Raw genomic sequence first — 25,664 nt, forward strand, 5'->3', positions numbered from 1 at the left:
GTCGCGGGAGCTGCATACGCGGTGAGTGTCCCGGGAGCTGCACAAGCGGTATGTGTCCCGGGGAACCACACGCGGTGAGTGTCCCGGGGAGCCACACGCGGTGCGTGTCCCGGGGAGCTGCACACGCGGTGAGTGTCCCGGGAGCTGCACACGCGGTGAGTGTCCCGGGAGCTGCACACGCGGTGAGTGCCCCGGGGAGCCACACGCGGTGAGTGTCCCGGGGAGCTGCACACGGGGTGTGTCCCGGGAGCTGCACACGCGGTGAGTGTCCCGGGAGCTGCACAAGCGGTGCGTGTCCCGGGGAACCACACGCGGTGAGTGTCCCAGGGAGCCACACGCGGTGCGTGTCCCGGGGAGCTGCACACGCGGTGAGTGTCCCGGGAGCTGCACACGCGGTGAGTGTCCCGGGAGCTGCACACGCGGTGAGTGTCCCGGGAGCTGCACACGCGGTGAGTGTCCCGGGGAGCCACACGCGGTGAGTGTCCCGGGGAGCTGCACACGCGGTGTGTCCCGGGAGCTGCACACGCGGTGAGTGTCCCGGGAGCTGCACAAGCGGTGCGTGTCCCGGGGAGCTGCACACGCGGTGAGTGTCCCGGGGAGCTGCACACACGGTGAGTGTCCCGGGGAGCCACACGCGGTGCGTGTTCCGGGGAGCCACACGCGGTGAGTGTCCCGGGGAGCTGCACACGCGGTGAGTGTCCCGGGGAGCCACACGCGGTGCGTGTCCCGGGTAGCTGCACACGCGGTGAGTGTCCCGGGGAGCTGCACACGCGGTGAGTGTCCCGGGGAGCCACACGCGGTGAGTGTCCCGGGAGCTGCACACGCGGTGTGTCCCGGGAGCTGCACACGCGGTGAGTGTCCCGGGAGCTGCACAAGCGGTGCGTGTCCCGGGGAACCACACGCGGTGAGTGTCCCAGGGAGCCACACGCGGTGCGTGTCCCGGGGAGCTGCACACGCGGTGAGTGTCCCGGGAGCTGCACACGCGGTGAGTGTCCCGGGAGCTGCACACGCGGTGAGTGTCCCGGGGAGCGACACGCGGTGAGTGTCCCGGGGAGCCGCGCGGTCCGATGCACCCGCCGAACAACCGCACCGCCGACTACCAGAAAGACAACCAACGTGCCCCGTTAAGCCCGACTCACCCCACAGGCCTCCCAGGGCACTGAGGTTAAGCTGGGCGGCGAGGCCTGTCTGGGCCGAAGGAGCCTCAGCGGTGACGGTGATGGGAGCCTTGGCGGCGGCAGCGAGAGACTCGGCAGCGGGAGACTCGGTGGCAGTCATGGGGGTCTCGGTGGCGGTGGGGCCTCCGTGGGGGTGAGAGTGGGGGGGGAGGGAAAGACAATGGGGACCCGGGGGGGGGGGCGCCGTGTAGGACAATGGGGGACTGTGTGGGTGAGCATGAGGGGACCTCCGTGGTGGACAGTGGGAGAACAAAGGGGGACTGTGTGTGGGGGAGGGGGGGCACTGGTTTAGAATCCTCTGCCCAGGGGATAAGCCTGTGTTCGTTTGTTCATTTGTTCCGGTGGAGGCGTTGTGCACACACCAGCCAGCCAACAGTTGCTTGTCTATATCTTTTAATTTTAAGTTTCCGTGTACCTTGTGTGTTGTGGCTGTCGGCAGACCAATTTCCCTCTGGGGATGAATAAAGTTTTATCGTATTGCCGGGTGATGAATTCGCGAAATACTTATGTCTGGAATCAGCATTGGGGACTTGCACATTTAATTTATGTTCATGTCATAGGAGCAGATTTAGGCCATTTGGCCCAACAAGCCTACTCCGCCATTGAATCATGGCTGATCTATCTTTACCTCTCAACCCCATTCCTCGTGCCTTCTCCCCATATCCCTTGACACCCGTACTAATCAATAACCTGTTAATCGCCGTCTTGAATGACTTGGCCTCCACAGCCATCTGTGTCAATGAATTTCATATATTCATCACCTCTGACTAAATAAATTTCTCCTTTGTAAGGGTACTTTATTCTGAGGCTGTGCACTCTGGTCCTAGTCTCTCCCACTAGTGGAAACATCCTCGCCACGTCCACTCTATCCAGACCTTTCACTATTCGGTAAGTTTCAATGAGGTCCCCGCTCATCCTTCTAAACTCCAGCGAGTACAGGCCCAGTGTCGTAAAATGCTCATCATATGTTAACCCACTCATCCCCGGGATCATTCTCGTAAACCTCCTCTGGACCCTCTCCAACGGCAGCACATCCTTCCTCAGAAATGGGGCCCAGAACTATTCACAATACTCCAAATGTGGTCTGACCAGTACCTTATAAAGCCTCAGAATTAAATCCCGCTTTTTCATATTCCAGTTGCATTTGCCTTCCTTACCACTGATTCAACTTGAAAATTTACCTGTTTTGGAGTCTTGCACCAGCAATCACGTCCCTTTATACCTCCGATTTCTGAATCCTCTCCCCATTTAAAAAATAGTCTATGCACTTATTCCTATTTGAGAAAGATTGTGGCAATCAGTTTTCATGCAGTGCTAATATACAGTTGCTCATCAACTTACGATGGGGTTATGTTCCGATAAACCCATCCTAAACCAAAAATATCGTAAGTCAAAAACGCATTTAAATACACCCGATCACGTGGCCGGAAGCGAGCTGCGGCTCGATATAGGTCGCCGCCGTTTGCACCATCGCAAAGTCGAAATATCGTAAGTCGAAGCATCGTACGCCGCGGAACATCTGTACCATGCTCTAGACTGCAGAATGTTACTCAAAACTGTGGCCGCAGCATTACATTGCTCAGATTCATGTTAGTGCTGCTGATGTTATCACGGTGCTCGTGTCCATGTTCGGCACTGCACCTGGTATGTTGAGGTGATTGTGGGCATAATGATAGAGTAATTGATTAACTAATTTTCAACTAAATGCCACATTGTCCAGGAGATGAGAAACTTCCATTATACAGTCCTTGTGTGTCCCAGAACTAGCTATCTGCTTCATTTGCAATTTTTCCCTTTTGTCAGCCAGCAGTGGTCAGAGCTGGGAAAGATGTTTGAACCATTGATGGCCTCCACAGCCTTCTGTGGCAATGAATTCCACAGATTCACCGCCCTCTGTTTGGGCGGCATGGTGGCGTTACGGTAGCATTAGTTACCACCGTGTGTGGGTTTTCTCCAATATCTTCGGTTTCCTCCCACACAGGTTTGTAGGTAAATTGGCATGGGGTGAATATAAAATTGTCCCTAGTGTGTGTAGGGTAGTATTACTGTGCAAGGAATGCTGGTCGGTGCGGACTTGGTGGGCCAAAGGGCCTGTTTCCACACTGAGCCGCACATTCCCATTAAGGACCAGCTCACTTGTGTCTCTTCTATTCTTCGCTTCTCATGCTAATAAATTGAAAATCATATTTTGTATGCTCAGTGTCAGAGGTAATAATTGAGGTACATCTGCCTTCTGTCTCCACTAGGTAAATCATACGCTTTCATTCCGTTTCATGAGAATCGGCGCGTAATGGAGCAGGAATCTCAGGCCGCAGGTGTCAGATCGGCATCACCTTACAGAATGTCACCCAGGGAATCCTGTAAGCTTTCACCACAACCAGAGATGAGCACTTTGCGGTACAGTGTACCACCAGGTACTGAACCTACAGTTATCCACCGTTTTGTGAAGTGCCCCTGATCACTTGTCTGATCTAGCTAGAAGTGAGAAGTAGATTAGGCAGGCCACATATTTTGTCCATTCTGTAACTTGCAACACATCTGTAGACATTGGAATCATTTGTTAATCAGACAGAGCAGAATGGTCAAAATACATTGAAGAGGTGGAAGAGTGGTGCTGCAAATAGTGCAGTCTCTTGGAGTTTGTTTGTTCTGTCTGTGGCCTTCCTGCAGGTGCTCCATTTTCTTCCCACATCCCAAAGAAATGTTCACAGTTAGATTAATTGGCCACTGTAACTTGCCCCTATTGTAGGTGGGTGCAGGAAAATTGGGGATGGGGGGGGGTTATTGGGTATGTGAGAGATCCAGTTATGGGAAACATTAGGGCGTGCAATTGATGGAATCACTTTGAAATACTGTTTTACGGCAAAGGCATTGAACCAAAACCTTCCAAAGCAAGGTTCCAAAGAACCATTCCAAAAAAAAGGATCTAGTCATTATTTGTGTTATCTGGGAAACCTTGCTGTGCAGAAATTGGTTGTGATGTTTCCCATCTGTCTCTATATTTAAGATGGATTTCAGTATTCAGAATCAAGCTGAGAGTATAAACTGTTCTTGTATAATTATCTCGTTATATGTGACAAATTCCCATGTAATTTTGGTCGCAAAGGTAAGACAGCAGGTAGAGTTCAGATAAAGCGGCAGACGGAGGAGTCGAGAAGGAGACATGACTAAAACAGAACAACAAATTAATCTGGGTTATATTTGGGGTTCTCCAACGCTGCAGTGTATGGAGATAGTCACTGCACAGAATAGCTTGCTTATGACCAATTGCAATTGTGGCTTCACCTTGCAGTTCTCCAGCCTGCTCCACATCAAGTGACGCAAACATCTGAGGGAGGAAAGATAGTGATTACCCGACCAACAAGACCATCCAACATTCCCTCCCCTCCTCCACTCATCCCTTCCACAAAGTCACAGCTGCCCTCTGAGAAGCCATCCTACATCATGGGAACTTCCATCTCACAGGTAAGGAGATGTCTGACATGGAAAAAGCAACACAAATCATTACTCACTATATTACATTTGTAATGACATGACATTATATTTGGGGCAGCACAGTTGCTGCCTTACAGCACCAGAGACCCAGGTTCGATCCTGACTACTGGTGCTGTCCATATGGAGTTTGTACGTTCTCCCTGTAACTGCATGGGTTTTCTCCAGGTACTCCAGTTTCCTCCCAACACTCTAAAGACATACAGGTTTGCATGTTAATTGGCTTATATAAAATTATAAATTATCACAAATGTGTAGGATAGTGTTGGTGTGCGGGGATTGCTAGTCGGCATGGGCTCAGTGGGCTGAAGGGCCTGTTTCCGTGCTGTATCTCTAAAGTCTTAAGTCTACACGTTTGATAAAAAGCAGATGAATTGACCTTTAGTTTAAAAAAATCACCTGAGGTGGGCTGTTGCATTTTATTCAGGGCAGTTGGTGTCCCCCATACTTCCTGAAGGTTTTGTCTACTCACTTCAAATCTGTAGATGTGAGTTAAACTCAGGTGCTTCACAATTCTGACTTTCGCCTTTGATGTTAACCAACCGATCTTGAGCTCATGTTTCAAATTGATAAACTTTCATCAGAAAAAGTTAAATGCAACCAGGTTTTCAGGCACATAATAAGGAGAGGAGTTCAAGAAATAGGTGAAGTATTGTCATTGTGACTCGGTAGGTTAAACCCTAGACCAAGGATAAACCATAAGGTTCAGTGGGCAGAGCAGACGAGGACATGGAAAGACTAGTGGGCTAAACTGCATCCTTTCAGGAGACTGATGGATTTAGATCAGCGCATGGAATTATTATATAACAATGGCAGGGCCCTGTGCAGTGCCGTAGAGCAGAGAGATTTAGGAGTGCAGGTATATGATTCCTTGAAAGTGGTGTCACAGGTAGATAGGGTGGTCAAGAAGGCTTTCGGTACATTGGCCTTCATCCGAAGCCAACCAGAAACGTTGGCCATCCTTTTTCTCCAGAAATCCTGTCTGACCCACCAGTACTTTGTGTCTATCTTTGATATAAACTTGCATCTGCAGTTCCTTCCTACACGTACACTTGGTCCCAACTGCCTACACCTGATCCATGCCTCAATTTCTCTTGTCATCCAGGGTTCCTTTCCTCTGCCTCCCTTGCCCTTCACTCTAACAGGGAACATGCAAGTCTTGAATGACTTGGAATTTATGGAGTGTGGTGGGATGGAAGGCGAGATGATGGGAGTCATGCTGGGAAGGGACGGTTGAATGCAGGTGTGGGAAATGGAATGGGATACATTCGGGGACCAGTCAATCGCCATTCCACTTTTTGTTTTGAGCCTTATGCAACATGTTGTATTCAACTGCCAATCATTTAGTATGATAAAGAAAATATTTTAATGCAATGGCATCAATAAATGGGCAATGAATGCATCCACGTGTGAATGTCTTTAAACTTGTTACAGCAGTACATGGATGTAGCAGTCTGCCAGAGTCGGTTACAGGTATGGACACTTCAACTATTTGCTTCAATTTCTGTAAATATTGATGTTTGCATTTGTTATATGACAGTGAGGCAGCTAGGGTGAGAGAGAACAGCCCCTGAAGAAAACATGTGGTATGGAAAGCATGTTGAATCTGTTTTGTTAATATTTATACAGCAAGCCTGGTCAGTCCCAACGTAGTACTGATAGTTAAAGCTCACTTACAGATTATGCATTAATAACCTACGCCAGAATTGACTGGGCAGGAAGTGCTCTTCTGCGGTTGAAACCAAAGTCAAGACCTGGAAGTCTGCAGAGATGCACAGCTGAAGATGAAACACATGCATGCCACCATCACTCTTGTGCAATGAGGCCCAACACTGGGAATGTGAGGTCTTTATTAATGCAATGTAACCACTTCCGTTCATTACAAAACTGAGCTGTCCCTCGACAAATATGGGTGTTTGAAACCGCAGTAAACCTTGGGCACTATTACTAATATTTAGATTTTGAAAGATACTTTAAATTATGTAGCCTAACATTTGAACTTCCACTGAACCAATGTATTCATTTTGAGTAGATACCTTTGAAAAATGTAATAACCAACTTATGTCATCTTGCGGTAAGTTATATTTTCGCTAGCCCTTCAGCTAATGTTTAACTATAAAATGGAATATGTGTTTTAGTTAAGAGATGAAGCAGATATGGCCATTTGAAAAGAATGTTTCTTTTCCATTTCAGATAGCTCCAGGCGTGTATCTACCCCCTCACAGCCAGGTATCCTATAGCCAAGAAGCTGTGAAAAATGCCGTGGGTTCTATCTCCCTGGGTCTCCCAAGGCAACAGGAACCCGTGAAACCTGGTGAGCTCCACTTGATATCCATTTCAGGCACTGTTACAGGCTAGATAGACACAAAAAGCTAGAGTAACTCAGCGGGTCAGACAGCATCTCTGGAGAAAAGGAATAGGTGACGTTTCGGGTCGAGACCCTTCTTCAGACTGAGAGTCAGGAGAGAGGGAAACGAGAGATATAGATGGTCATATAGAGAGATATTGAACAAATGAATGAACGATATGCAAAAAAGTAACGATGATGAAGGAAACAGGCCATTGTCAGCTGTATGCTAGGTGAGAACGAGTACAGACAATGAGAACAAGACGACTTTGAAGCTGGTATGATATGGGTGTGGAGGGATAGTGAAAGAGGGAATGCAAGGGTTACTTGAAGTTAGAGAAATCAATATTCATACCACGGGATTGTAAGCTGCCCAAGTGAAATATGAGATGCTGTTCCTCCAATTTGCCTCTGGCCTCATTATGACAATGGAGGAGGCCTAGGCCAGAAAGGGCAGCGTGAGACTGGGAAATATCTCAACGATCAAGGGACAACAGTTGCTTAGCAAATATACATGGCATTCTTGTGAAATAATAAGTCATTTTCAAAATGTTCTTCATTCAGAATTGAATAAGCAAGTGGAGCATGTAAAGGAAGGAACTGCAGATGCTGGTTTACACTGAAGACAGACACAAAATGGTAGAGTAACTCAGCGGATCAGGCAGCATCTCTGGAGAGAAAGAATGGGTGACTTTTGGAAACGTCACCCATTCCTTTTCTGCAGAGATGCTGCCTGCCCATTGAGTTACTCCACCATTTTGTGCCCATCAGCAAGTGAAGCGTGCTCCGTGGGAAGATTGAGATGAATGATATTTAAGGGAATGTTGGGTAAGATAAAAGGAAATCGAAGCAGGAGTAAGCCCCCCTCCCCTTGCTCCTTTATTTTGCAAGATACTGGCTGGTATTTTACCTCAGCAGCACTGACCAGCACCAACCTCCTTTCTCTTTATTTGGTTAATATCGTAAAAATCTAGTGCAGAGCCTGCATATCTCTCTTGGGTAGAAAATTCCAAAGATTTATCCTCCCTGCACGATAAACAAGTCTTCACGTGTCTGTCCTGAATAGTTGGCCACTTGGTTTGAAACTTTGATTCCCGGTTCTGGACATCCCACCAGAGGAAACAATAACTATGTATCTGCCCTGTCAAACCTCATAATCTTTGCACGTTTCAATGAAATCTCTCAATCTTCTCCTTGACCACTATGTTGTACAACACTTTCCAGAGGTCCAGAGTCAGTGACTCTGCTTCCACCAGTCTCTCAGGCTGGGTCAAAAATGACCATCTTAAATCCTCTCCCCCTTTACTCTAAACCTATGTTCTCTTTTCTTATCTGTCTCTGATATGGCAAAATGATTACTGCAGCCTACTCCAATACAGGTTAACCACCGATTTTCCAGCAACTGGTGGTTCGGGCCACCCTCCCCCTTTAATCCGGACAAAATCCCCCCCAGAAAATGCAACACCTGGGCCAGTTGAGGCGGCTGATCTCGACCTCATCAGGACTTCCGCGCCGCTGGTTGAATATACCGCCTGCGGCCAGTGCTGTGGAACTGCGCCCAGCCGGAGCCGGCAGATCTATACCCATAGCTGACTTCCGCGGCCAACTTTGCGGACTGACATCTATGCGCCCCAAGGCGGTGACCTCTGTTGGTCCAGCAAAGCAAATAATCCAGAAAGCCTCTGGAACCAAGGTTGCCAGAAAATCAGTGGTGGACCTGTAATACCCCTCATTTTGTAACCCTCAATAACGTCTCCTCGCAACTTTCTCCACTCGAGAGAACAGATCTAGTCTTTCCAGTTTCTCCTCATAGCTGAGCTGCTCTATCGCTGCCCACATCCTGGTGGGTCTCCTCGGCAGCCTCAGCTTTGCTGTCACATCCTTCCAAGTGGTGACCAGCACACCATGTAGTTCTCCAGCTGAGGCCTGACCAAAGCTTGAAAAAGTTGGAGTAAAACCTCCTGCTCTTGTATTCACAGAATTTTTTTTAAATTGTTAGCTTGAAACAGGTTTTGTGCTTGATTTTCCAGGTTCGTTACAGTTTATTAAACAAGAAGAGCTCTCTCCCAGGAGCCACAACCCGCAGCCTGAGGGCCTGCTGTCCAGGGCAGCCTACGAGGCAAACATGGTGAGAGGTAAGGGGGACGGTGAATCCAGGCTCTCTCATCTGAAAGCATTGGTTACAATCACACATGCACAATCCTGCCTCTCCACATGCTGAAACCACAAGTACCTCATGGCTCTGATCAAATTCCAGGCTTCTATTGCAAGGAGCCTGCAAGATGGAGTGGTCCTCCTGCACCCCACATCCCAATCTTGTGACATTCACTGCAATCCCTCTGTAGCAGACAAAAAGTGGCCATCACTTTGCTGAGGGTGAACTACACACCTTCTAACAATCAGTGAGAGATAGAAGGGCAGGTATGTAGACAAATGAACAAAGTCTAACAAATCTTGTCGTAGATTCATAAAACACGGAAACATATCCAGCTTGCCCATGCTGATAAGATGCCCCACCTACACATGGTCCCATCTGCCTACGTTTGACCAATATCCCTCTAAACCTTTCCTATCCATATATCTGTCCAAATGACTTAAATGTTGTTGGCTTATACTAATGTTTTAAATATTATTATAGTACCTGCCTCAACTATCTCCTCCGGCAGCTCGTTCCATATACCCACCACCCTCTGCGTGAAGAAGTTGCCCCTCAGGTTCTTTTTAAATATTCTCCCACTCACTTTAAAACTATGTCCCCTGGTTCTTGATTCTTCAGCTCTGGATAAAAGACTTTGCATTTACCCTATCTATTCCCTTCATGGTCGTACACGCCTCTGCGCATCATCCCTCATCCTTCAAGACTGCCTAACCTCTTCCTATAAGTCAAGCCCTCAAGTCCTGGTAACATCCCTGTAAATCTTCTCTTCATTCTTTCCAGCTTAAATTTGCTGGAGTTCTTTGAAGATGTAACAAATATGGTAGATAAAGGGAACCAGGAGACATTGTGCATTTGGATTTCCAGAAAGCATTTGATAAGTTACCTCACAAAAGGCAGAAGAGAAGAGCACATTAGATTGGTAGGAATATATTCGGAGTACAGGACATTAGCTGACCAACAGAAGACAGTCAGGATAAATGGTTTGGTAAACAATTAGTGGATGCTACAAGATTGGTGGCAGAGCCTCAACAATTTGCAGTCTTCGTCAAGACTTGGATGAAGGGACTGATTGTGCTAAAACTGTGGGTTAACAAGTTATGAGAACAACAGGGGAACAGGCCCTTTGGCCCATCATGCCTGTGCCAACCATGAGGCCAGTTTAAACTAATACAATTTGCCTCTGTAGTCTATATCCCTCCATTCACTAGGTGTGTTCATGTACCTTTCTAAATGCCCCTTAAAAGTTGCTATCTTATCTGCTTCCACTGCTTCCCCTGGATGCATGTTTCAGACACATTACACTCTGTGTAAAAAAAAAAACAACTTACTGCGTAAATCTCCTTTAAACTTTCCCCCTCTCACCTTTGAACTCAATTATTCAAATATTCAACAATTCTACCTTGGGGGAAAAAAGTTATGACAGTCTACCCTATCTATGCTTCTCATAATTTTATATACGTCTATCAGGTCTCTCCTCAGCCTCAGATGCTAAACAATTCAACCTCTCCGTGTGGCTATCACCCTCAAATCCAGGCAGCACCCTGGTTAACCTCCTCTGCACCCTCTTCAAAGCCTCCACATCCTTCCTGTAATGGGGAGCCCAGAACTGCACACAATAGTCCAAATAACCAAAATTTTATAAAGCTGCAACACGACTTCCTCACTTTTAGCAGAACGAGCCTGCAGAGGAATTTAGATGAATGTGAATGGGCGGTAAGTTGGCAGGTGGAGCGAGGGATGTTATCCATAATAAATGAGTGAAAAAAGCTAATTAAATGGGAAGAGCCTGCAAAATGTTTGTACGAAGGGACCTGGAGGACCCAGTGCATGAAGCAAAGGGTTGGCATGAAAGTACAATAAGTAATTAGGATGGTTAAAGCAATGTTGGCCTTTGTTGCGAATGAGTATGGGGTATAAAAGTAGTCATGTCTTGATGTAACTTAGCAGGGTGCTGATGATACCACACATGGAGTATTGAGTATGGTTTTGGTGTAAGGAACAATGGACTTGCAGTCCAGGCAGTGCAGGGAAGGTTCACCGGTTTACTCCAGCGATGAAGGGGTTGCCGTGTGATCTGTTTGGTTTGGCTGTCACTGGGAGCTCTCTGCACGTAGCCTCAGGTCAGCAGAGGGCAGCACGTTTAGCTGCATTAACTCATGCTGGCATCAGTTTGAGTAGGAACCTTGGGAAGTGGTTGTGATCAATACTTGTGTCAACACATCCTGATTTCAACAGTAATTTCAAGGTTCTTTAATTGAAGCAGCTTCCTGGCAATACATTGTCTCCTTTGGGCCTGAGCGAGCTGCATGATGGATTGGATTTGGTAATAGTTAGTAGACATTGCGGTGGCAGTAATGCAATAAAGGATGGCACAGTGGTGCAGCGGTAGAGTTGCTGCCTTACAACACCAGAGTTGCTGCCTTACAGAGACCAGGGTTCGATCCTGACGACGGGTGCTGTATGTACGGAGTTTGTACGTTCTTCCCGTGACCATGTGGGTTTTCTCCTGGTATTCCGGTTTCCTCCCACACTCTGAGGACGTACAGGTTTGTAGGTTAATTAGATTCTGCAAAATTGTAAATTGTCCCTAATGTGTAGGATAGTGTATTGTTTGGGATGATTGCTGGTTGGCGCGGACTCGGTGGACCGAAGGGCCTGTTTCCACGCTGTGTCTCTAAAAGCTAAAGAAGGCATGTGCTTGGAACCAAGCACCCTGTGAGGCTTACCGTTGGCTCTCGGCTCTGTCCACTCCTCATCAGAAAAGTGGTCGCCAGCTGACAGCTGAGCCATGCAGGTAAACCATCTAATAGACATTAAATGAGCCCAACTTCCCATCGGGATGCCTGAAAATCACTTCCAAAATCATTGTAAGAGGTTTATATTGCACTCCAAATGTCGACGATGTGTTAGATGATCTGCAAAGACCATTCACAAATAGCAGCACTTGTAGAGAAGAGCATGACCTTCCTCTTGTTTCCAACAGGTGGTCAAATAGCAACCATCCAGGACACAGGTTTGACAAGAGGCAGCCCGATAAGCAAGGTCTCTGCAGAACCCCCTTCTTACCGCGGCTCCATCACTCAGGTATGTCCTATTGTCTTCACACTCTCGACCTCCGGCAACCCACCCCCACTCTCGGGACCCTCTGTGAGTTGACCCTCCCCACTCCAGGGACCCTCTTTGAGGGTCACCCTCCCCCAGGCTAGGATCCCTCTGTGAGGGTCGACCCCCACCCCAGTGTCCCTCTGAGTTGACCCTCCCACCCCAGAGTGTCTCTGTGAGGGCAATGAATCATTAATTCCGTAGAGACTTTTAAAAATTAATATACAGGAACTTATATGTTCCATATTAAGTCACTAAAAGCAACATGCAAACTGGATGATTGTGAGCGCTGGTGTGACCATGGGAAGGTTGAGCCCAGGAATCTAATTACAGTACCTAGAGACCAATCAAAGCCATTACCAGAGATCAAGTTGAAGTCCATTGAATGAATGTGCAGTGGGTTTGGTAGCCTCAGGCCTCACTCACACCAGTGAAAGAATAGGCAGACTTGCTGACTTCAGCAACAGACATGCAGGCGAAGCCAAGAGCCGACCTCAGGCTTCTGTCACCGGAGAAGATTGATCTATTTGTAGATTTTGCACGTTCTGGAACATCACAATTGCAGCAGTGGGAACCCTGCTCTGCTCTTGATACATCCGCTGTGGCAGCGAGAGTTGCCCCGTGTGTACGGCAAATATACCGCTAAATATTTGAAAATGGTCTCTCTGCTCAATACCTGCCTGAACCTACAGCGCTGGGCCAGCAGTGCTGAGAGGATCTGAAAGGGTGGCACGTTGCGCAGCGGTAGAGTTGCTGCCTTGCAGCGCCAGAGACCCGGGTTCCACCCTGACCTCGGGTGCTGTCTGTACGGAGTTTGTACGTTTTCCCTGTGACCACGTGGGTTTTCGCCGGGTGCTCCGGTTTCCTCCCACATCCCAAAGACGTAAAGGTTTGTAGGTTAATTGGCTTTGGTAAAATTGTAAATTGTCCCGCGTGTGTAGGATAGCGCTAGTGTACGGGGTGATCGCTGGTCGGTGCGGATTCGGTGGGTCAAAGGACCTGTTCCCGCGCTGTATCTCTCAAGTCTAAAAGTAATAGAGTGATACAGTGTGGAAACAAACCCTTCGGCCCAACTTGCCCACACCGGCCAACATGTCCCAGCTACACAAGTCCTACCTCCCAACATTTGGTCCATATCCCTCCAGACCTGTGCTGTCCATGTACCTGCTATTGTCTAACTGCTTCTTAAATGTTGGGATAGCTACCTCCTGTGGCAGCTTGTTCCATACATCCACCGCCCTCTAAAGTCTAAAGGAGGTGGTGATTCAAATTCACAGCAAAGAAAATGACGAGAATGAGATAGGAATGCATTTTACTTGCAGGGCACTCCAGGCTTGTCACAGCAGGGCATCGTTCCAGATGCGCTGTTAAAGGGAGCAATCAGCAAACTGACGAGTGAGGATTTGGGCAGCCCTGAGCAGTCCCGGGAAGAGGCAATGTCTAAAGGTCACGTCATCTATGAAAGTAAGAGTGGCCACATATTGTCATACGACAGTAAGTTCATACCTTTTTAATTCTTCTTCATGGTGTTATCTTTGCAGAGACATCAGCACGGTTTCATGACTCCTCCAAAACTTCTTCTTCAGACTGCAATCTAATTCCTTTGCACATACACGACTTGAAACCTCCCTTAACATCACCGGAACAGCCCTATCCTGGTTTAAATCTTACCTCTCTGACAGACACCAGTTCATCTCCATTAACAACTGTAAATCCCCCACCGCTCCCCTCCCCCAAGGTGTCCCCCAAGGCTCAGTCCTTGGCCCCCTCCTCTTCATCCTCTACCTGTTCCCCCTTGGTCAATTAATCCGCCGTCATGGTCTCAACTTCCACTGCTTCGCCGATGATATCCAGCTCCTCATCTCCACCAAGTCAATCTCCTCCACCACACACTCTACACTGACAAACTGCATTACTGAAATAAAATCTTGGCTTCAATCAAACTTCCTCAAACTCAATTGCAACAAATCTGAAATCATCATCATTGGTCCAAAAATGCTCACCAAATCCACCCAAAACTTCATCCTCAACATTGATGGTCTCCCAGTATCCACCTCACCTCACATCCGGAATCTTGGAATCATCCTTGATCAAACCCTCTCCTTCGACAAACACATCAAACACATCACAAAGACAGCCTTCTTCCACCTCAAAAACATTGCCCGTCTCCGTCCATCCCTCTCCTCCACAGCTGCAGAAACCCTCATCCACGCCTTCATCACCTCCCGTCTGGACTACTGCAACAGCCTCCTCTATGGCGCACCCTCAAAAATCATCAATAAACTTCAATACATTCAAAACTCCGCTGCCCGTCTACTCACACACACCTCGATCCGTGACCATATCACCCCCGTCCTTTATAAACTCCACTGGCTCCCCATCCCCCAGAGAATCCAGTACAAAATCCTCCTCATAACCTACAAAGCCCTCCATAACCTGGCCCCATCCTACCTGACCGACCTCCTCCACAGGCACACTCCCACCTGCACCCTCCGCTCTGCCGCTGCCAATCTCCTATCGCCCCACATCCGGACTAAACTCAGATCCTGGGGGGACAGGGCTTTCTCCATCGCTGCTCCCACCCTATGGAACTCACTACCCCAAACCGTTAGATGCTCCCCCACACTCACCACATTCAAAACATCGCTGAAGTCTCACCTGTTCAGTACTGCCTTCAACCACTGAAGGTCACCTCACCTTCTGTCTCCTTTCTCTGTTCATTTATTTATTTACTTATTTATCTATCTATTTATTAATTTCCCTATGTTCTCAAAATCTCTGTAAAGCGTCTTTGAGTATATGAAAAGCGCTATATAAATAAAATGTATTATTATTATTATTATTATTATACAGCACGTCAAGGGGGAGTGGATCAATGTACAGGAAACAACTTGCAATCAATCATCCCTTCCAACCTTCTCTGCCATTCAGTGAGATCATGGCTGAACCAATCTTGGCCTCAACAGCATCCTTCTAGCTTCTCCTCATACCTCTTGATTCCCTTAATGTTCAAATATCTATCAGTCATCATCCAGAATAGTAGTAATTGAAGTGCTTCTTAAACTGGTGAATGGTTCACCCAAGGGTGAATGAAATTATTTTGGGGTGAATGAAACTAGAAGGGTGAATGACTTAATATATATAGAATTATACACAAGGGAGAATAAGACAAAAATTACCAAAAAAACAAGAAAATTTAGTCGAGGGTGAATGAAATTTTATGATAAAGACATCAGCCAATTAACCTACTAACCAGCACCACTGGCACTCCGGGGCACTAACACCAGCGGCTGCTGCTGCTGAGTGGATTCTGACACCACACTGACAATCCATGCTGGCACCAGACAGTGGCTGCATGCCCACTGGCTAACATTCCTTGCCCATGGTGTATTCACTCATCCAGAACAGCCAAATAATATAATCAATGCTCACTCATCACCTGTGAGATACGCCCTCAGTCCTGCCTGAATCGTCATGCCCCCATCCCAGGCTGGCACTGTGTACCTCCTTCACCTCACTCACACCTGCCCATGCCTATCGGATGCTCACTTGGACACTGGCATTCCATGGAATGGGTTTGCTCATTCCATGCCCATTGGGTAGCCAGCCTCAGAATGAATTTTCATGCTCATTGGAATCTCACTCGAAATGACAATCTGTGCTAGATACTCACTCCAGACCGATGTTCTCTGCAATTGGATTATCCAGAGCACATCACATAGTTATTGAGTAAAATCTAACTCCTGATTGATACTTTATATGCATTAGTAATCACTAAATGTATTCCAACTGGATGTTGCCTGAGCCCAGCCTGATACTCCAGCTCCACTTGTATATCTAATGCCAGATTGACACTCCAGATGCAGGGTACAACCCAGCGTTGTATGAATATTGATTTCTCGAATTTCAAGTAACTCTTGCATTCCCTCTCTCTCCGTCCCTCCCCCACCCTAGTTGTCCTGCTAGTTTTACTTTCACCCTACTAGTTTCACTGTTCGGATCCCTTTGTTATTACCTCTTCCACAGCAAACAATGCAGCCTGGTGTGCTCCACCTACCCTTGGTCATTGGTGTATGCTCTGATGTGTTCTTTTCATACCTTTCATTCATTTGTTCTTTGTACATTTTCATACCTCTAGTTTCCCCTGACTCTCGGTCTGAGGAAGGGTCTCGACCCGAAACGTCATCTATTCCTTTTCTCCAGAGATGCTGCCTGGCCCACTGAGTTACTCCAGCATTTAGTGTCTGTCTCCAAATGCCCCTATGGGTACTGCATGATCACTCACTTGTAAACACAAAGTCTTGTCCATCTATTCTAGCATTAGCTATAACTGCTTAAAACTCTCTTACAAGACCACCAGCATAATCAAGGACGAGTCTCGCCGCAGACACTCCCTCTTCTCCCCTCTCCTATCAGGCAATAGGTATGGAAGTATGAAATCACACACCTCCAGATTCAGGGACTCTTTTTTTCCCAGCTGTTATCAGGCAACTGAACCATCCTATCACCAACTAGAGAACGGTCCTGACCTGCCATCTACCTTATTGGAGTCCCTTGGACTACCTTTAATCAGATCTTACTGGATTTTATCTTGCACTAAATGTTATTCACTTTATCCTGTATCTGCACACAGTGGATGGCGTGATTGTAATCACATATAGTCTTTAGGGTGACTGGATCGCTCACAACAAAAAAGTTCTTCACTGTACCTCAGTACACATGATGATAAACAAAAGCTAAACATTTATATCATGATGTTTAGAAACATGCGTGTATTCACACAAGATCCACGGTCATTTCCGGCATTGACAAGAGGCTGTGGTACAATTTTTCCATTCATCTGACCTTGTTCTTCATCACAACAGCTGCAAAGAATATGCGAGAGGGTACGAGAAGTCCCAGGACAGGCCTAGAGCTCCATGGTGTCAAGCGGAGCTACGATCTCATGGAGGCCGGGTTGAATCGAGGACTGTCAATGCGCGATTCTCCAGTGCCTACACCATACGAGGGTACGACTGGGGAGATGCCTCAAACACTCGGCATATTTTATCCTCTGTATTTTGTTTCAAGTTTAATTGTTAAACTACATACGGATCTTGCCACTGGCACTTCTGACTGTATTATGGCTCCGTGTAGATACAAGGAACTGCAGATGCTGGTTTACAAAAAAAGACACAAAGTGTCGGATCAGGCAGCATCTCTGGAGAACATGGATAGGTGACATTTAGGGTCGGGACCCTTCTTCAGACTGAAAGCAGAGTCGCCTGTTCGTGTCCTCCAGAGATGCTGCCTGACCCGCTGAGTTACTCCAGCACTTTGTTTTTTTTTGTATTATGGCTCCAGCTTAAAAGAGTCCTCTTAACTAGCAAGTCTCCAGGCAGTCTCGGCCTCCTACATTTTGTTTGTGTTTAAAGCCTTGGGATAAGGTTCTGCTCTATTTCTCCGGTTTCCTCCCACACTCCAAAATTGTTTCTGATTAGTCAATTATGTCAACTTTTATCCATCAGGGAGGATGTGTTATAGTGATTTTTTGTCTGAATAGAAACACTCATTTGACTTCACAAATGTAATGGTGCATTCTTTGTGATGTTAACTCCTCTTAGCATTTGATAGATTGAAAGATAATGTACCAAAGGGGTATTGGTAGGTAGATGTGGAGAGGATGTCTCCTCTTGTGGTTTAATCTATTACGAGGAGTCAGTGTTTACAAATGGGGTGTCACCCATTTAAAACAGATGAGATTTTTTTGCTCTCAATGGTATTTAATGGTATTTAAGAGGCTTTATAGTCTTACTGTTGACTGGTTAGCATGCAACAGCTTTTCACTGTACCTTGGTACACATGGCAATAAACATAACTATCTAATATGCAGGAAAGGACGAGATACTGCATGGAGGTAGAAGCGATGAGTTTAGCTTGACTTCATGTTTAACGTAGACTGTGGGCCGAAGGGCCTGCCCTGTGCTGTTCTATGTTCTATGAATCTTTAAAACAATTCTTCATAGGGTGATAGAGGCAGTGTCTAAAGAGAGGGGGTTTACACAAGATAAGCAAAGGGGTGAAAGGTTATCACAGGAAAGCAGGATTGAGATTACAGTCAGAACAGCAGTGATCATATTAAATGTTGGAACTGGCCTGAGGGGCTGAGTGGTCTAATTCCTTTCTTAATTCAGATGTGTCCTCCAAGTTCTGGTCAACAGTAATGGAGAAATCAATGCTTATCACTTCTATGAATGGAAGTGTTGGTGATAATTTAGGAGTAGAAAATATATTAGTACTATACTCGTTCTATTTCATATACTAGTATATGAAATATACGAAAGATACTGAAAATAATCGTCCAATTTCACCAATTTCAGGTCTGATCAGTCGTGCAAGGGAGAGCCCTCATTTACCAGAGTCTAAGGACAGAACTGTTCCATCAGGGTCAATAATGCAAGGTATGGCCTCTTTTATTCTTGATTTCAGCCAGAGCAGGACATCTTGGAATATTTGCCTTTTGGGTTATGGGAGTTGGACTCTTTTAATTTATTCATTTTTCAGGATGTAGCTAACAGGCTAGATTGGCATTTATTACCCATTCCTAATAACATATTTCCTGCAAGCATAGTCTTTTCTGACCTGAAATGTTGATTCCATCTCTCATTCCACAGAAGCTGCCTGACCTTCTAAGTATTTCCAAAATGTTCTAATGTAGAAACCAGGAACTGCATATGCTGGTTTATACCAAATATAGACAGAAGGTGTTGTTTAACTCAGCGGGTCAGGCAGTATTTCTGGAGAAATAAAATGGGTGACGTTTTGGGTCGGGTCTGAAGAAGGGCCCCGACCCGAAACGTCACCCATCCTTTTTCTTCAGAGATGCTGCCCGACCCGCTGGGTTACTCCGGCACCTTGTGTCTATCCAAAATGTTCTGCTTTGTTTTCAGCTTCCCAGCATCTGCAGTGTATTTGATTTCCAGTTGACCTTGTGGACTGGCAGCTTTGTGTGAGGTAGTAGCTTTATTTCACTTCATGCTTCATGGGATTTAAATGTTCATTGTCTGACATTGGGGTTAGGTACACCCAGAGCTTTGAGCGAGACCTTTGAGGAAGGCATGAAGTACAGCAAGCAGATTAAGCGGGAGAGCCCTCCGCTGCGAACCTTTGACGGGTCTATTACCAAAGGCAAACCTTACGAGGGAGTCACCACCATTAAAGAGATGGGTCGCTCCATCCACGAGATCCCGAGGCAAGAGTGTCGCAAAACCCCGGAAATGGTGCAGAGCAACAGGCCAATTGTGGAAGGTTCAATATCACAGGTATGTTTTCACTTTGTATCTTTATTAGATGTTTTTATTAAATCGTTCAGTTTTTATTACAACTATTAAGTATCTGAAGACCTAAAAGTGCCAGCACAGTGACGCAGCAGTAGAGTTGCTGCCTTAGCAACTCAGACCGAGGTTCGATCCTGACAATGGTTATTGTCTGTACGGAGTCTACACTTTCCCCGTGACCGCATGGGTTTTCTTCAGGTGTCCGGTTTCCTTCTACACTCTAAAGACGTACAGATTTATAGACTAATTGGCTTCGGTAAAAATTGTAAATTGTTTCTAGTGTGTAGGATAGTGTTAGTGAATGGGGGGGGGTCACTGGTCACATGGTGGGCTGACGTACCTGTTTTTGCACTGTATCTCTAAACTAAATGAAACCTAAGCTAATTTGTAACTCCCTTGCTGGAGGAACTGAACAGGTCAGGCAACATCTGCGGAGGGAAATGGACAGACAACGTTTACGGTCGGGATCCTTCTTCAGACAAATGCTGCATGACTCGCCAAGTTCCTCCAGCACTTTGTTTTGTGCTCGAGAGTTTAATTGTACTCTCTGCAGCCATATGTGTTGTTACTAATCAGCAACCCTGGACCTTTGCATTTCAAAGCAGTTGCTTTGCATTTGTGCAGAGGTACACAGTGCAGTAGATTGAATTTGGAGCTGTATAGGTCTCTGACTATCCCACTGCCTTGACAAAGGAGACCAACTATTGGGAAATAATTGAGGAAATATCAAAGTGAGCTGAAGTGTAAAAGACCTGCATCACAATTGCAGGGAAATGATGCTGGAATTAGTGAGTTGCTGATGGACAAACTGGGTATGATCGCTTCTGATCAAGCTGAGCTCAATTAATATAGAGTCATGCAGCGTGGAAACAGACACTGTGGCCCAAATTGCCCACACTGAGCAACATCTACACTGGTCCCACCTGCCTACTTTAGGCCCATATCCCTCTAAACTTGTCCTATCCATGTACCTGTCCAAATGTTTCTTAAGCGTTGCAATACCACCTGCCACAACTACCTCCTCCGGCAGCTCGTTTCATCGATATCTGGCCTCTCGGATATATTTTTGGTGAATTCACAGAGATTAATGACATTAATTAGTCAATAACTTTATATTAAAGTAACATGCAACTACGTACATAACGGAAGGTGAATTAGATAGACGAGAGCCTTTAATCAGCAACTCATCCGCACAGACTTGTTCACAGAATGTATTCACTTTTAGAGATTTAATTGTTAATTTAAGCTCATATTCTGAATATTTTAAATCATAACTGATTCTGGATACCCAATTAAAGGATATTGAACCAATCAGAGAATGACCAGGGTCTCAGGCCAGAGACAATTTGAAGTTGCGTAAAGTGGATGGGATTAAATGGTTTAATTTTGAATCATTGAGTTTGTAAAGTGATGATGGGTCTGCCTTTTCTGGAAAAGTGAGGGTTTGGTGTCCAGTTTAACAATCTTGTATCTGAGATATTTGAATCTGTGTTACAGGGAACTCCGGTAAAGCACGAGAGCCAATCTGCCATTAAACATGATGTTAAGTCTCTGATCACAATGGCAAGCAAGCACCCACATCCCATGCACCAGTTGGAGAAGATCTCAGAGGGAGTGAAGGTCATGGAAAGGAAGTATGAAGAGATGAAACCCTCTGACCAGTTAAGGGGCCGTCATGGTGCAGTGACCAGCTCTGGGACTTCGGTTCTCAGGTCAACCATGCATGAAGCTGCAAAATCTCAGCTGAGCCCAGGCCTGTACGAGGATCCCAATGCAAGGCGGACTCCAGTGGGATATCCTGGCTACATTACCAGGGGGCCTCCAATGGTCAGCAGATCACAAGAAGGTAAACTCATACAATTAACACTGGTTGTTCAATAATAGAAACAACAGGATGTGTGTTGTGCCTGGTTATTACTGAGGCAAATGCTGTCCAGACAGGGTGGCACAGTGGCAGAGTCGCTGTATTACAGCGCCAGAAACCCGGGTTTGACCCAAACATTATGGAGGGCACTGTATATAGAAACATAGAAACATAGAAAATAGGTGCAGGAGTAGGCCATTCGGCCCTTCGAGCCTGCACCGCCATTCAATATGATCATGGCTGATCATTCAGCTCAGTAGCCTGTACCTGCCTTCTCTCCATACCCCCTGATCCCTTTAGCAAAAAGGGCCACATCTAATTCCCTCTTAAATATAGCCAATGAACTGGCCTCAATTACCTTCTGTGGCAGAGAATTCCACAGACTCACCACTCTCTGTGTGAAGAAATGTTTTCTCATCTCGGTCCTAAAAGACTTCCCCCTTATCCTTAAGCTGTGACCCCTGGTTCTGGACTCCCCCAACATCGGGAACAATCTTCCCGCATCTAGCCTCTCCAACCCCTTAAGAATTTTATATGTTTCTATAAGATCCCCCCTCAGTCTTCTAAATTCCAGCGAGTACAAGCCCAGTCTATCCAGTCTTTCCTCATATGTAAGTCCCGCCATCCCAGGGATCAATCTGGTGAACCTTCTCTGTACTCCCTCTAAGGCAAGAACGTCTTTCCTCAGGTTAGGAGACCAAAACTGCACACAATACTCCAGGTGCGGTCTCACCAAGGCCCTGTACAACTGCAGCAGAACCTCCTTGCTCCTAAACTCAAATCCTCTTGCTATGAATGCCAACATACCATTCGCTTTCTTCACTGCCTGCTCTGCCTGCTGCACCTGCATGCTTGCTTTCAATGACTGGTGCACCATGACACCCAGGTCACGTTGCATCTCCCCTTCTCCCAATCGGTCACCATTCAGGTAATACTCTGCTTTCCTGTTCTTGCAGCCAAAGTGGATAACCTCACATTTATCCACATTATATTGCATCTGCCATGCATTTGCCCACTCGCCTAATCTATCCAAGTCACTCTGCAGCCTCCTAGCATCCTCCTCGCAGCTAACACTGCCACCCAGCTTCGTGTCATCCGCAAACTTAGAGATGTTGCATTCAATTCCCTCGTCCAAATCATTAATATACACTGTAAATAACTGGGGTCCCAGCACTGAGCCTTGCGGTACCCCACTAGTCACTGCCTGCCATTCCGAAAAGGACCCGTTTATTCCTACTCTTTGCTTCCTGTCCGCCAACCAATTTTCTATCCACCTCAACACTGAACCCTCAATACCGTGTGCTTTAAGTTTGTACACCAATCTCCTATGTGGGACCTTGTCGAAGGCCTTCTGAAAGTCCAGATATAACACATTGACTGGTTCTCCCTTATCCACTCTACTAGTTACATCCTTGAAAAATTCTATAAGAGGTTGAACAAGTCAAGTCAAGTCAAGTCAATTTATTTGTATAGCACATTTAAAAACAACCCACGTTGACCAAAGTGCTGCACATCTGACCAGGTTGGGTCTTTATTCTTTGGAGCGTAGAAGGTTGAAGGGGGACTTGATAGAGGTTTTTAAAATTTTGAGAGGGACGGACAGAGTTGACGTGGGTAGGCTTTTCCCTTTGAGAGTGGGGAAGATTCCAACAAGGGGACATAGCTTCAGAATTGAGGGACAAAGGTTTAGGGGTAACATGAGGGGGAACTTCTTTACTCAGAGGTATGGAATGGGCTTCCGGTGGAAGTGGTGGAGGCTGGCTCGATTTTATTATTTAAGAGTAAATTGGATAGGTATATGGATAGGAGGGGATTGGAGGGTTATGGTCTGAGTGCAGGTAGATGAGACTAGGTCAGGGAGAATGGTCGGCGTGGACTGGTAGGGCTGGACAGGCCTGTTTCCATGCTGTAGTTGTTATATCTTATATATAAGATTCGTCAGACATGATTTGTCTTTGGTAAATCCATGCTGACTTTGTCCGATGATTTCACCACTTTCCAAATGTAATGCTATCACATCTTTAATAACTGACTCTAGCATTTTCCCCACTACCGATGTTAGGCTAACTGGTCTATAATTCCCCGTTTTCTCTCTCCCTCCCTTTTTAAAAAGTGGGATTACATTAGCTACCCTCCAGTCCTCAGGAACTACTCCAGAATCTAAAGAGTTTTGAAAAATTATCACTAATGCATCCACTATTTCTGAGGCTACTTCCTTAAGCACTCTGGGATGCAGCCTATCTGGCCCTGGGGATTTATCTGCCTTTAATCCATTTAATTTACCTAACACCACTTCCCGACTAACCTGGATTTCCCTCAGTTCCTCCATCTCATTAGACCCCCGGTCCCTCGCTATTTCCGGCAGACGGTTTATGTCTTCCTTAGTGAAGACAGAACCAAAGTATTTCATATCATATCATATCATATATATACAGCCGGAAACAGGCCTTTTCAGCCCACCAAGTCCGTGCCGCCCAATGATCCCCGTACATTAACACTATCCTACACCCACTAGGGACAATTTTTACATTTACCCAGCCAATTAACCTACATACCTGTACGTCTTTGGAGTGTGGGAGGAAACCGAAGATCTCGGAGAAAACCCACGCAGGTCACGGGGAGAACGTACAAACTCCTTACAGTGCAGCACCCGTAGTCAGGATCGAACCTGAGTCTCCGGAGCTGCATTCGCTGTAAAGCAGCAACTCTACCGCTGCGCTACCGTGCCGCCCATTGTTCAATTGGTCTGCCATCTCCTTGTTCCCTATGATCAATTCACCTGTTTCCGACTGCAAGGGACCTACATTTGCCTTAACTAATCTTTTTCTCTTGACATATCTATAAAAGCTTTTGCAGTCTGTTTTTATGTTCCTTGCCAGTTTTCCCTCATAATCTATTTTCCCTTTCCTAATTAAGCCCTTTGTCCTCCTCTGCTGGACTCTGAATTTCTCCCAGTCCTCTGGTATGCTACTTTTTCTGGCTAATCTGTATGCTTCATCTTTTGTTTTAATACTATCCTTGATTTCCCTTGTTAGCCACTGATGCACTACCGTTCCTGGTTTGTTCTTTTGCCAAACTGGGATGAACACTTGTTGTAGTTCATCCATGCGACCTTTAAATGCCCTCCATTGCATGTCCACCGTCAACCCTTTCAGCATCAATCGCCAGTCTATCTTGGACAATTCACGCCTCATACCCTCAAAGTTACCTTTCTTTAAGTTCAGAACACTTGTTTCTGTATCGACTTTGTCACTCTCCATCCTAACGAAGAACTCTACCATATTATGATCACTCTTGCCCAAGGGGCCTCGCACAACAAGACTGCAAACTAACCCTTCCTCATTACTCAATACCCAGTCTAGAATGGCCTGTTCTCTCGTTGGTTCCTCGACATGTTGGTTTAGAAAACCATCTCTCAAACATTCCAAGAAATCCTCTTCCTCAGCACCCCTGCCAGTTTGGTTCACCCAATCTATATGTAGATTGAAGTCACCCATTATAACTGCTGCGCCTTTAGCGCATGCATTTCTAATTTCATGCTTGATGCCATCCCCAACCTCCCTACTGCTGTTAGGTGGCCTGTACACAACTCCCACTAGCGTTTTCTGCCCCTTAGTGTTTCGTAGCTCTACCCATATCGATTCCACTTCCTCCAAGCTAATGTCCTTCCTTTCCACTGCTTTAATCTCCTCTCTAACCAGTAATGCTACCCCACCTCCTTTTCCTTTCTGTCTATCCCACCTGAATATAGAATATCCCTGGATGTTGAGCTCCCAGCCTTGGTCACCCTGGAGCCATGTCTCCGTAATCCTAACTATATCATAATCATTAATAACTATCTCCACATTTAATTCATCCACCTTATTACGTATACTCCTTGCATTGAGACACAAAGCCTTCAGGCTTGTTTTTACAACTCTCTTACCCCTTGTACGATTATGTTGAAAAGTGGCCCTTTTTGATTTTTGCCCTGGATTTGTCTGCCTGCCACTTTTACTTTTCACCTTGCTACCTGTTGCTTCTACCCTCATTTTACACCCCTCTGTCTCTCTGCTCCAGCTCCCAACCCCCTGCCACATTAGTTTAAATCCTCCCCGACAGCACTAGCAAACACTCCCCCTAGGACATTGGTTCCATTCCAGCTCAGGTGCAGACCGTCCTGTTTGTACTGGTCCCACCTCTCCCAGAACTGGTTCCAATGTCCTAA

General features: G+C 46.3%; 1 protein-coding gene across 21 annotated transcripts in view; it reads left to right on the plus strand.

Annotated features, from left to right (window-relative positions):
- Positions 1-25,664, plus strand: part of ncor1 (nuclear receptor corepressor 1) — a 186,200-nt gene that overhangs the window by 108,773 nt on the left and 51,763 nt on the right. For 19 of the 21 annotated variants that reach the window (XM_078422004.1, XM_078422003.1, XM_078422017.1 and 16 more), the window contains 11 exons: positions 3,425-3,592; positions 4,471-4,643; positions 6,105-6,143; positions 6,864-6,984; positions 9,048-9,152; positions 12,159-12,259; positions 13,600-13,771; positions 17,143-17,286; positions 18,637-18,717; positions 19,337-19,578; positions 21,091-21,439. In XM_078422004.1, coding sequence (XP_078278130.1) covers positions 3,425-3,592; positions 4,471-4,643; positions 6,105-6,143; positions 6,864-6,984; positions 9,048-9,152; positions 12,159-12,259; positions 13,600-13,771; positions 17,143-17,286; positions 18,637-18,717; positions 19,337-19,578; positions 21,091-21,439 — 1,695 coding nt within the window. The remainder of the gene's footprint in view (positions 1-3,424; positions 3,593-4,470; positions 4,644-6,104; positions 6,144-6,863; positions 6,985-9,047; positions 9,153-12,158; positions 12,260-13,599; positions 13,772-17,142; positions 17,287-18,636; positions 18,718-19,336; positions 19,579-21,090; positions 21,440-25,664) is intronic. The other 2 variants (XM_078422007.1, XM_078422011.1) reach the window with 2 other exon arrangements.

The sequence above is a fragment of the Rhinoraja longicauda genome, chromosome 26 (assembly GCF_053455715.1).
Source record: "Rhinoraja longicauda isolate Sanriku21f chromosome 26, sRhiLon1.1, whole genome shotgun sequence".
NCBI classification, from domain to species: Eukaryota; Metazoa; Chordata; class Chondrichthyes; order Rajiformes; family Arhynchobatidae; genus Rhinoraja; species Rhinoraja longicauda.